This window comes from Jaculus jaculus, chromosome 1 (assembly GCF_020740685.1).
Source record: "Jaculus jaculus isolate mJacJac1 chromosome 1, mJacJac1.mat.Y.cur, whole genome shotgun sequence".
NCBI classification, from domain to species: Eukaryota; Metazoa; Chordata; class Mammalia; order Rodentia; family Dipodidae; genus Jaculus; species Jaculus jaculus.
In genome coordinates this window covers 11,041,577-11,054,996 of record NC_059102.1, presented here as the reverse complement: position 1 = coordinate 11,054,996, position 13,420 = coordinate 11,041,577, and the positions used below count along the sequence as shown (strand labels likewise).

The window sequence follows — 13,420 nt, the reverse complement described above, 5'->3', positions numbered from 1 at the left end:
GCCTACCGTGTGGAGGCTGTGGCCTGGAGATGGAGGAGGACAAGCTGTCTGGTGTCTGAGTGTTATGTTTGTAACTAGGTAGGTAGTCACATGCCACCTGGAAGGCAACCTTCTAGGATGTGTATGAATCAGAAAACACTGTCCATTCAGTTTTCCCCAACCACTTGCTTATTTCACAAAACAAAGACATTGAAATCAGAAAACAATACACACATTGTGTGTGTGTGTGTGTGTGTGTGTGTGTGTGTGTGTGTGTGTGTGAATTGCTTGGCCATGGCATCCTTTTTTGTCATATTTAACAATGACACATCCCAAGCATGGTCTTCATGCTGGTGTCCTGATGTCCTGTTAGATACACATTCAGAAAGCCCTCCTGCCAGGCATGGGGCACACGCCTTTAATCCCAGAACTCGTGAGGGTGGGGGGAGGGGGGCAGAGGTAGGAGGATTGCCACGATTTTGAGGCTATCCTGAGACTACAGAGTGATTTCCAGGTCAGCCTGAGCTAGAGTTAGACCCTACCTCGAAAAAGAAAAAAAAAAAGGCCCTCCTGATATAATTGAAGGCCACATTCATTCAAATAGTCCATATGATACCAAAATAACCTGTCAAGCTTCATACCCCACATCTGTTATTTGATTGTTCAGACATGGTCATTCTTACCATATTTTTTGCTCTGGAAACTACTTTGTACCTGTGTGGTTTTTGCCCAAGAAGCCAGGCTGGGAGGAAATCATCCCCTGGATGCTCTGAGCCACAGAGGTGATGCTGCAAACATCCTCTCCTGCCCTAGATGCCCAGGTTCACCCAGAAAGACCCATCTGCTGTGCTATGGAGTGGGGGACAGAGGGCACAGCACAGTCTTACGCCCAGGTTAGCCTGAGGAAGTCACTGTCACAGGACATTCCTGGCTTGATTTCAGAGTCAGTGAGTGGTCAAGCCTCTGGGTACTGAGGACACAGCAGCCATGAGACCAGAAACAGCTCTAAGTTCAGTGCTAGGGAGATGGGCACCTAACAGAGACACAAGTGAGAATACATTGATGGAAAAGAGAGCAAAGGAATATTGTATTGGTTAAAGGGGCCCAGCCCGTGTGATGAGGTAACATGGCCAGGAGGAGTGCTCTGTGCAGGGCGTCAACAGGTGAAGCTCGAGGTAGTGGCGAGCCTGGGGGCAGGGTGAGGAGCAGACTCGAGGGTCAGGCCAGGAGGCGCGCAGGGCTGTGGTTCTAAGCTGTGAGCTCTGAAGGTGGTAGTAACACCCTCCAGGAGGAGTCTTTCTCATGAACGTAAAAGCAACAGAGCCTCTATGGATTGACACAGGCATACATATCACACAAACAGTGCATTTATTGTGATAAAATTCCTCATGGAGACTGGAACAAGGGCAGAACAAGTGGGAATAAAAATGTCTACCCAACTCTTCAGAGGGTCACCATAGGCGAAGGGCTGAGAGATGCTGGTCTCAGCACAGAGGCGCCTGTGTCCCGTAGACTCCTCACCTCCTTGGAGGGATGTGAGGCAGAAAGTCCCACCATCTGAGTCACACAAGTGGCAGCTTCCAGGAGCAGATGTCCCTGCCAGGCTGAGCCTCTGGGTATCCACTCAAGGCAAAAGAAAGACAGGCAGCGGCCCCAGCCCATAGGGCTCTCAGTCCCTCCCTACCCTGCACTCCCGCGAATGGAGTTGGAGCTGATGTGTGATAGATCTTAACAAGGACAGGAGCCGAGATTGGCAGGACAGACCTGCAGCTAACTTAGAGGCAAAACTGTCTTGGAGTCAAGGGCAGAAAGGAGACAAGTGCCACCATGGGGCATGGCCTGGGGAGGCAAAGGAAGTGGAATTTGTCCAGGAGTTCAGGAAAGAAAGAGCTCTCATGAACCTGCCACCTAGTTCACAGATGCACCGGTTAACCCCCAGAAGAGGAAAGGAAGAACCCTCACCTCAGGGGGCTCCCTGCATGCACATAACCCTCACATCCCAACACCCCCTTATGGCATTAAATGCCACAGAGCTCCAGCCAGAAGCTCCTGCCCTCGTGGTGCCCAGCAGGTACGAGAAGAAGAAGGCTGTGCCCTAGAAAGTAGGTGATGTCGGGGACCAGGTATGCTGGCCCCCAGCTCTCCTCTCATCCTCACAGGAGCAGCTCGGGTCCCTCAGCTACTCCAACTCCATCAGAGGCCGAATACACGGCCACCCTGGCCGAATCATTGTGCGGCACAAGGTGCCCCAGGTGAAGTTCACCTGCAAAGTGAATGGCCCATCAGCAGTTAAAATCGGCCACGGGGATGACATCCAGACAGACGATGCCAGCTACGATGTGACCATTTCGTTCCTCCAGTCACCTACATCCCAGGATATGGGGGGCATGGCACCTCCCTATGCCAATCAGGGGAAAGAGGTCTTCCTCCAGGCCACCCTCCAAAGCCCCAACCCTGACCTGAGACTTGTCGTGGACACCTGTGTGGCTTCACCAGATGCCAGTGATTTCACAACTGTCAAGTACGATTTGATCCAGCAAGGGTAAGGAAAATGGAAGGTTCTCCTTGGTTGCCTGTCAAATGCTCGTGGCATATCCCTTTAGGGAGCCTGTAGTTCTGAGCCCACAGTCCTAAACCAAAAGAGTGAATAGACTCACCCCCAAACCTCAGAGACAAGTGGAAAATGTAGTTGCAGGCAACCTGGACAACCTCGCTTGATTCCTGAGTCCTGGACAGGGCCCCTGCTGCCCTGGACTCTGCTACCCTGCCTACCAAGCTTATGCTTCCCTTCTTTCTAGTTTGATGACTTTTGTCAGCTTTCTGCTATCAAGGAAAGGCTTTGGAGTGTTTGGCTTATGCTGATAGACTGAGGTGTTTTCCCAAGCAAAGCTCTTAGTTGAACACGTGGCTTCTAAGGTTCACAAGCTTGGCAAGTCATTTCCTTTTTTCTTTAAATTTTTTTTGTTTATTTTTATTTACTTATTTGAGAGTGACAGACAGAGAGAGAAAGAGTCAGATAGAGAGAATGGGTGCGCCAGGGCCTCCAGCCACTGCACATGAACTCCAGATGCATGCTTCCCTTTGTGCATCTGGCTTATGTGGGCCCTGGGGAATCGAGCCTTGAACTGGGGTTTACAGGCTTCACAGGCAAGCACTTAACCACTAAGCCATCTCTCCAGCCCTCATTTGCTTTTCTCATATTTTTTATTGAGATAGAGAGGGAGGGAGAGAATTAACATTCCAGGGCCTCCAGCCACTGCAATAGAATTCCATACGCATAAAGGCACGGTGTACATCTTTAATCCCAGCGTTTGGGAGGCAGAGATAGGAGGATCATTGTGAGTTTGAGGCCACACTGAGACTACATAGTGAATTCCAGGTGAGCCTGAGCTAGGGTGAGACCCTACCTCAGAAAAAAAAAGAAAGAAAAACAAAATAGCTCCAGATGCATGTGCCACCTTGTGCACGTGCACAGCCTTGCAGACTTGTGTGACCATGTGCGTCTGGCTTATGTGGGACCTGGAGAGTCTAACATGGATCCTTAGGCTTCACAGGCAAGTGCCTTAACTGCTCAGCCCATATTTGCTTTTACTATTCCTTCATCCCTTATCAGAGGTCAATGCATTTCTTTTCTTGAGGAGATATAAACAAACATCTCTTCACCCCAGATAGAGCACCAAGGACAAACCAAAAACAAAAAATCCATCCAAGCCCAGCTGGGATACCCAGTGAATGTATTGGATTCACTTACAGGAACATGGATGAGAGGGGTCACTTTACAGGAGCGTGGGTGACCCAAACTCATCCGTGTCACTGAAAAATCCCAACCTAGCACAACACAAAGGCTTCATAGATGGGGTCCGCCCTTCAGTTAACCTTCCTCCTTCTATGTACGCAGCACCTCAGAGCACAGGCAGCTGGGCCATAATTACCTGCAGCTGGCCTGGAGGAGCAGGTGCCATGAGCATCTGGGTCTGGGACCCACGCCTCCCCCTGCTTCTATGAGGAAGCATTATAGGCCTGGGTTAAGGGTCTCATGAGTGCAGATAATCAGAACTCCTCTGACCTTGAGATGGCAAAGGTCATCGTGTCGTGCCTGGGGACAATGCTTCACAAAAAGGCCAAGTGTCCAGAGGGGTAACTCGGGATCAGCTCAAAACTAACAATAACCTACACTTACTGACTGGCAGTGTTAGCACGGTAAGAGCCCAGCAGCCTAAACTCCATGAGGGCCACTGAGGCACCTGCCTCCATCTGACCCCTGCACAAAAATGGCCCTGAACTTCACGGAGCTCAAGGGGAAGCTCTTCCTTTGATGTGCATATTAAGGCAAGAAGTTCGTTTTTAAAAATATTCTTTTAGGGCGTGGTGGCACACGCCTTTAATCCCAGCACTTGGGAGGCAGAGGTAGGAGGATTGCCATGAGTTCAAGGCCACCCTGAGACTCCATAGTGAATTCCAGGTCAGCCTGGGATAGAGCGAGACCCTACCTCGAAAAAACCAAAATAAATAAATAAAATAAAATAAAATAAAAATATTTTTTTAAAAAGGGGCTGGAGAGATGGCTTAGTGGTTAAGGCGCATGCCTGTGAAGCCTGAGGACCCCGGTGCAATTCTCTAGATGCACAAGGTGCCGCATGCATCTGGAGTTCATTTGCAGTGGCTAGAGGCCCTGGTGCACCCATTCTCTCTCTCTCTCTCTCTCTCCCCCTCTCTTTGTTTCTAATAAATAAATAAAAATAAAATCTTAGAACATATTTTTTAAAAAGTTCATTTTGGTGCCAAAATTTAACAAGTAGCACTTCTGCTTGCTTTAGTCTTAATTGACTCCTTTCTCTATTTTTAAATGTGTACCTGTTCTTACTGGCATGCATGCGTGTACAGGTGCCTGTGTGGAAGTCAGGAGAAAACCTTGGATGTTGCTCCCCTCTTTCCACCTTGTTTGAGACAGGGTTTCTCTTGGGTTTTTTGTTTGTCTTCTTTTCTTTTCTTTTTTTTTTCTTTTGGTCTTTCTTTTTCTTTCCTTCTATGAACAGTGCGCTGGCTTGGGAGCTTTGGGAATCTTTGGACCCGCTTCCCATTGTCCTAGGAGGACTGTGATTGCAGTCTGGGCATCACTGCACCTCCAGCTCCAATGTACCCTGGGGATCCACACCATGCTCTGCAGGAGACACCTCCTTCGTGCCTTTCTCTAATTTTTAAAGCTGAACTTATTGATTTGACATCTTGCTTTATTAATGTATGGATTTAATGCTAAAAATTTCCCTTTAAGAATTGCCTTAGGATTATACTAAGTGAGGTAACCCAGGCCCAGAAAGCCAAGCACCACATGTTCTCTCTCATATGTGGATCCTAGCTACAGATGATTGGGCTTCTGCGTGAGAATGAAAATACTTAGTAGCAGAGGCCAGTAAGTTAAAAAGGAGACATAAAGGGAAGAGAAAGGAAGGGAGGAGGGTACTTAATAGGTTGATATTGTATATATGTAAGTACAATGATTGTGATGGGGAGGTAATATGATGGAGAATGGAATGTCAAAGGGGAAAGTGTGGGGGGTGGGGAGAGAGGGAATTAACATGGGATTTTTTTTATAATCATGGAAAATGCTAATAAAAATTTTAAAAATTAAAAAAAGAAAAAACAAAGAATTGCCTTAGCTACACCCCACACATTTTTATGAGTACTTGTTTTTACTTAGCTTGAATATTTTCAATTTTTTCCCAAATTTAAAAAAAATTAAGTTGCAGAGGTAGGAAGATTGCTGTGAGTTCGAGGCCAGTCAGAAACCACAGAGTGAATATCAGGTCCGCCTGGGCTAAAATGAGACCCTACATTAAAAAAAAAAATAGTTTGCCCGGCGTGGTGGTGCACGCCTTTAATCCCAGCACTCGGGAGGCAGAGGTAGGAGGATCACCGTGAGTTCAAGGCCACCCTGAGACTACATAGTGAATTCCAGGTCAGCCTGGGCCAGAGTGAGACCCTACCTCGAAAAACCAAAAAAAAAATAAATAAATAGTTTGTGTGTGGGCATGAACATGCACAGTCCTGAGCAGTCTGTGTCTACATTGAGTCTACGTTGAGACAGGGCCTGTTGCCATGCAAACAAAAGATAAGCCAAACCGGCCCTTGAGCTTTGGATTCTCCTGGGTCCTCCTCCCATTGCCATAAACACAGGGGTCACGGGACAATGTAACTCTTTGTGTCTAACTTTACTTGTATGCTAGGGAATCAAACTTGGGTCACCAGGTTTTGCAAACAAGCTTTTAACTGCTGAGCCATCTCCCTAGCCCCTAAACTTCTTTCAAGGTGCCTTTTTTTGAGGCAAGCCCAACAGACTGGCCTTTTTTATGAAAGAGTGTGAGAGAAAGAAAGAGAGAGAGTGACGGGAGAATTGGTGCACCAGGACCTCCAGCCACTGCAATCGAATCCAGGGCCACCTTGTGCGCATGGGTGACCTCACGTGCTTGTATCACCTAGTGCGTCTGGCTTATATGAGACCTGGAGAGTCAAACACGGGTCCTTAGGCTTTGCAGGCAAGCACCTTAACCCCTAAGCCATCTCTCCAACCCATGAAGTGACTTTTTTGATCCATGGTTTACTTAAAAGTGTGATGTTTACTTTTCAAATAGTTTGGAATTTTCCAGAAATATTTCTACTACTGGTTTCTCGTTTAATCCCATTGTTATCTGAGAATGCATATGATGGGATCTGTATCGTTTTAAGTTTGTTGAAGTGTTTCTTATGGCCAAGAATGTGGTCTGTCTTGAAGAATGTTCCGCGTGGGTTTTAGAAGAATACGTATGCTGTTGCTGGATAGAGTGTTCTATGAATGTCAAGTAGGTCTACTGGATTGGTAGTGTCCCTTAGGCCATCTCCATCCTTACTGGCTCTCTGCCTGCCAAACCTGTCAACTGATAGAAGGATTTTGAAAAACCCAGTTATAGTAGTGTGTGTGGCCATTTCTCTTTGAATTTCTATAAGTCCTTGCAAGGCTCGTGTGTTTCGATGCTCTGTTTGCAGGCACTTACACATTGAGGTTGGTTATTTTAGACTACTCCTTACTTGACTAGTGGGGCTAAAGGTCATCTTCTTGGAGGATTGTCTCCTCCCTTCATTACATATTATCCCCCTTTGTCTGTGACCATTGTCCTCTCTAAAGTTGTCCTGTATAAGATTGAATCATTATGCCTTTCAACATCCACTTTTTAAATTGACTCTTGTCTTGGTATTTTTAAAGTGAGTTTCCTGGAGACAACATATAGTTGGATGTTCTCACTGTATTGCTTTGTAGTCTGTTATTCTGTCTTCAAATTGTTGTATTTAAACCATTCATATTTAAAGTTATTATTCATACAGGTGGACTGAAATCTATCATCTACTCATTGCTTTTGTTTTTTTTCTACTTTCCCTTTTGTGCCTTCTCTGATTTTAATTGAGTAGTTTATGTGATTCCATTTTTTTTTTCTTCTTTAAATTTATCATTTACTCTCCTTAATTTTTTTCAATGATTGCCCTAGGGTTTGTAATATACTTTTTGGTAGTGTTGGGAATTGAATCCATGGCTTATGAAGCACTGTAGCTCTGACCTACACTCCCCACCTGACAATATACATTTTAGATAATGTAAGTTCACGCCTTTGAACAATACAGATAGCACATACAGTCTTCTCTTTAGTCTAAATGGAGTAGGCCTTCTAAAAGCAAGAATTCTAGCTAAAAACTTGTTTTCATCTTGTGTTTATTTTATAGTTTCCTTGTACTTGTAGCCAGGAATAGGCCTTCCAGTTAAATTGTTCTAACCATGGTCTTAGTAGTTTCTTCATAAATAGAGGGTAGTGGGAAAAACCCCACTTGGAATTCAGAACCCTAGGGCCAACCTGGATAGAATGAATTCATATCTTCATATCATACTTAAATAAATCTTTTTGACCTTGGGTTCTTCTTCCTGCAACAGGTGCATCAAAGACAACACCTATACCAACCTCCACTCCCCTAAGAAGAACGTGGCCCAGTTCAAGTTCAATGCCTTCAGCTTTCTCAAAGGCTACGATGTGGTCTTTGTGCAGTGTACGATTGCTGTGTGCCGAGCCAGGGACTCCTCTCCTCACTGCTCCCAGCGCTGTACAGGGCAGGGCAGGAGAGGGGCAGGCCCCCTGGAGGTCACAGAAGAACAGACTAAGTATTTCCAAATGGTGGGACCCCTGAAGATCCACAGAGCAGCTGATCAGACCCTTGTGTGATCTCTCCAACCTTCGCATGATTGGGCTAGATAACTGAAGGCAAAGTCTGTTTTTATCAGGGAGGCAGTGTTTGAGAAAGTCAAACGGCCACTGGATTGTCTACACCACCCATGCAGACAGGCAAAGAACCAGGGAACTGCTTCTCTGCTGCTGGTTACTGAAAATTCTCTGGTTACTAAGCCCTAGGGCAGTTACCCTTATAGGCTAAAAATGCTGATTTTGTTATTATTCATTATCAAGAAATTGATCATTGTGTCTTAAAGTGTAGAAAATGTTAGAAAAAAAAACGGTTATTTCTCTTTACCTTGTAGACAGCTTAAAGATGTTTAATTCTCACTTATTCAGGTGTTGGTAAGTGGACCTCTGTTTCTGTGCCTCTGACGACGTGAGAATTTATTTTCAGATCTTGCCACGAGTCTTATGAAAAAATAAACTAGGTATTTGTCAGGAAGCCATGATCCATTTGTCTTTAAACTATTGTGACAGGAGAGCTGAATTATACAAGTCATCGGTTCATTGAAACAAGCTTCACTTGTTTTATTTTGAAAGTAACAAATGTGGTCCCAGCTTTTGGGGGGCTGGGATGCAAATGAGAGGGGGCCTGACATAGAGCCACGGTGCTTGTGCTCCGAGCCGCCAAATGCTCACATAAGTCATATTCTCAGCTGACTCCCGGGTCTCAAGACATCTGGTTAACCTGGAAAGTGACCAGGCAACCCAAAAGCAAACAAGAAGGGATCGTACTTTCCACCAGGTTCCTGGACAGGGAGGGCTGGCTCTCATCTCCCTCTTCTCTCACTGCTCTCCACGTGGCATTTTGTATTTCCTTGTTTGAGTCAAGATATCACTGTGTATGCCAGGTTGACCTCAGGCTCATGAGCCTCCCACCTCGGCCTCCCAAGTGCTAGGATTACAGGCGTGTACCATCACGCCCCAGTTCGAAGTTGTCTTTGATACAATTTAAGCATAGTCGATGGCTTTTAGTTTTTACACTTGTTGAGAAATATTCAGTAGCAACATTAAAAATGAGTCCTTACCTCCAAGAAATTACTCTGGTCTTTGTTGTGAAACAGCGTGTAGGAAATGAGACTACAGTATTGTTGAGTTCTGAGGCAAGGAGGCAATGTCTGATGGAGCCTAGGAGCTAACCCCAGGAGTTGAAAGATGGAAACCTGACAAATAAGCTGGAAGGGCCTTCCTTCTAAGAGAGCATCCCAGTTTGATTACCAAATAACCTTCATCAATAACTGCCTTGGTATGATTATTTTTATGAAGTTCCATGTTTATACATAAAAACTGATGACCTGTGACTGGCGGCTGATGACCTGTCACTGGTGGCTGATTTGGTGACTCACATATCTTTAAATCAGAGTGAATTGTCCCTGAGTGACTTTGTCCTTGAGCAATGATTGTATAGTTCATGAAAATTCTTCAGAGAATAAGATTTTCCAATCATTGGTGAGTGCTGGAGTTTCTACTTTCAAAGTTTGTCTGTCCACTAACAATAGCGTCCTGAGGAAGTCAAACTAGCAGTTATGAAAACCAAACATTTATGACTTTCAACAAACCCCAAGTGTGGAAAAAATGAGCATTCAAATAAATAAGCACAAAATCCAAACAAACAGTTCCTCTTGGGGTGGTTAAAGGATGAGATGCAAGAAAGGCCTACTCCAAAAACACTCTGGGTATCTCCAGAAACATATAGTGTGACAGCCAAAGCCACCATTTAACATTCCATAGCCCATCTATCAAAATTTATGAAACAGGAAGAAACCTGTGGTCTGGGAATAGAAAGGTACAAAAAAAAAAATCCTCCTTTCTTTCTCTCTCCTCTTTCTCAACAGAAGGGCAGCCTAGCAAGACAGAAAATTTTCAGATAAAACCTGTCTGACTCCACCCAATTGCCAGAAAGACTTGGGCCCCACCTCTACCCCCGCCAGCAAAGGGCAATCAAGTCCAGTCTCTGGGGTGATATCAGAGAAGGCACCATCAGGATTGGGCTGCTCATCACTCAGAAAGCAGTAAGGTCCTCACCTGAACCTCCCTGTCAGGTACAGCACAGGTGGCAAGCCTGGACTTCTTTCACACCTAGTAGAAAAGATGAGGCACCCTCTGGTTCTGAGCAGACCCTGTGGAGAGCTAGGACTTTCACCCTTGCCACCAAGTAAGAAGGCAGCCTTGGGATAGCTGAAGCCGATGGTAGCCTGGATTCCATTCCCTGCCCCTCTACATTGCATGTGCCTGGTACTCCATTGCCCATCCCTTTATAGCTTCACCTCAAGTCTGCTGTCTTGTCCAAGTCCACAGCCCCAATTTGAACCCCTCATCCAAAGATGAGCCACTTGAGGACCCTTTACTAGTGGCCAGTGGAGCATGGATGAGCCTGACTGCTATGAAATTCTCTCCTATAATCCTCACCACACCCCCTAGGGGAATGGTAGCTACTATCAGTCTCAAAATAAAATGTGGAGGCCAAAGCAGAAGGTGACTCGGAAAATATACCTGACCAAGTAAGTAGAAAGGAATAGCACCCAGGCCAACTCCAGACCTGTGACCTTTGATCACTGTACTATGGTGCCTTTGCAGTACTTGGGGGTTGAACCTAGGGCCTTACAAATCCAGGCAAGCGCTCTTCTGCCACATCACTATTTTTTTAAGGGTTTCACTAAATTTTCCAGACAAGGCTCATGTTGAATTTCTAATCTTCCTGCCTTACCCTCTTGAGTAGCTGAGATTACAGGTAGATACTGCCTTGCCTGGTTTGCTGTAGTTTTTCCTAAAGAAAAAAAGATGGTGATGGGAGATGGCACAGTAGGTAAAGTGCTTGTTGCACAAACCTGTGTTCAGGTCCTCAGAACCCATATAAATTGCCAGGCATGTGAGTTCATGCCTATAACACTGGCACTGGACAGACAGAGATAGGGAATCACAGAGGCTCACTGATCAGCTAGTCTAGCTGAATTGGTAAACTCAAAATTAACCAAGAGATTCTGTCTCAAGAAATAAGGTCAATGATTAAGACAATTAAAGTTGACCTCTGGCCTCCACATGCACACACACACACACACACACACACAAGCACACATACAAAAATTTCCTTGAGGACTAGAGGGATGGCTTACCAATTAAGGCATGTGCCTGCAAAGCCAAAGGACCCAGGTTTGACTCCCCAGAACCCACATTAGCCAGATGCACAAGGGGGCACACACATCTGGAGTTCGTTGGCAGTGGCTGGAGGCCCTGGCTTGCCTGTTCTCTCTCTCTCTCTCTCCTTCTCTCCTTCCCTCTCTCTCTCCCTCTTTCTTTGTCAAATAAACAAATAACTATAAATATAAATATTTAATTTTTTTAAATTTCCTTGAGTAGAAGCATATGTTTGGAAGTCACATCAATGTGGCTTAATTCTCCACCATAAAGGACTTTTTGACTGTGCACTCCCTAGAGAAACACAATATTTGATAATTCTCTTAGAATTCCACTTTTATGCCAGAGTGTCTCTGAGTACCTACCATGACAGCCAGTCAGTGCAGAACATCTGGTCAGAGACAGCTGCAAGGCTATGCTATGTGAAGAACTTACGGTGGGGCCAGGGAGAAGGTTCAGCAGGTGAAGTGCTTGTTGACAAAAATGAGGACCTGAGTTCAGATCCCCAGCCCCCATGTAAATTCTGAGTGTGGTGGCACGTGTCTGTAATCCCAGCGTAGGGACAGAAGTCACCCCTGAGGCTGGTTGACCAGCTAGTCTAAATGTGTAAGTCAGCTCCAAGTTCTTGAGAGTTCTTGACTCCAAAAAGCAGCTGAAGAGCAATTGAGGAAGACACATGAAGCCAACCTCTGGTCTCCACACAAATGTACACATACATGTACCCACACATGTGCACACACAGGGACAGATACACACAGAGAGAGGGGGAGGTAAGGAGAACTTGATGTGATTTGCCTCTACTAGTGAAATGTTTAGATGTTTCTATATTATGCTGAAAAAGACGTTTACAGTATTTTGATTTAGGTTATATGGATGGACATAGAGAAGAGTCTTAACATGACTGCTTGGGTTTTATTGAAGGTCTGGTGGAGATATTAAAAGGAAAATGGGGACTTTTCATTTTGATTCAGAGCCAAAAATCCACCAGGCCCCTAAAAACTTGTTGTATAAGAATCAAGTTTCTGTTGTACCCATTGTGTATATGTGTATTCCCACCACCATCTGGTGTGTGCAGTGTGTTTACAGAAGTTTTAAAAAACGACAAGAGCCAGTGCCTTTGGCATCTGGAATACAGTGACCTGCTTCAGTTTGTGTTCGATTGTGATATCTGTGCAAGTGGCCAGGTGAAGCTGTATTTGTCATGTAACATGAGTCAGTGTCTAGCAGGTGCATGATCAGTTCACCTTGAGGCCTTTAATAATATTGGTTCACCCATCCTCAAGGTAAATAGGAGTAGAAATGTCTTCATCTCCTTAACCCAGAAACAGCAGGAAACCTCTCGCTTTATTGCTCGTTGCGGAGCTGCTCAGGGTGAGAGGCGCTGAGACGCGAGCCAGGGCAGAGGCACAGGGATCAAGGAAGCAGCCGTGCATTTGCACTTTCGCTTATGCCTTCGGACGCTTCAAAGGTAGGATATTGGCTACGAATTACTTGTGCTCTATAATTTCTGGTCTTATTTAGCATCTAAAACACAAATGCATCATACACTGAAGACTACTTTTTAAAGTAAATATTAGTTTCTTTTCTTTTCATGTAATACTCAAATGTTTTATTTATTTATTTATTTATTTATTGGTTTTTCGAGGTAGGGTCGCACTGTAGCCCAGGCTGACCTGGAATTCACTATGGAGTCTCAGGGTGGCCTCGAACTCACGGTGATCCTCCTACCTCTGCCTCCTGAGAGCTGGGATTAAAGGCGTGCGCCACCATGCCCGGCTCTAATACTCAAATGTTTTATGTTCAGGAAAAGTGATTTTTTTTTTAGTCCATGTAATATCTTTAGTTATTAATAGTGGGTAAGGGGTTGGAGATTTAGCTCAGTGGATGAGTGCTTGCCTAGCAAGCACAAGGCCCCGGGTTCAGTCCTCAGCACCGGAAAAAAAGAACAAGAGTGAGTGAGTGGACATCATACTTGTTCATTTCTGTCATCCTGCCATGAAACACACTGTCACAATGACATGAAGGCCTGTGGGTTGCTTTCCCAGGCCCTTCCTGGT

The 13,420-nt window shown here is 45.3% G+C and overlaps 1 protein-coding gene across 1 annotated transcript in view; it reads left to right on the top strand.

Moving 5' to 3' along the window:
* LOC105944059 (deleted in malignant brain tumors 1 protein-like) overlaps window positions 1-8,219 on the top strand; it is an 85,574-nt gene extending 77,355 nt beyond the window's left edge. The window contains exons 41-42 of the mRNA XM_045141712.1: window positions 2,139-2,521; window positions 7,934-8,219. Coding sequence (XP_044997647.1) covers window positions 2,139-2,521; window positions 7,934-8,219 — 669 coding nt within the window. The remainder of the gene's footprint in view (window positions 1-2,138; window positions 2,522-7,933) is intronic.
* The last annotated feature ends 5,201 nt before the right edge of the window (window positions 8,220-13,420 follow it).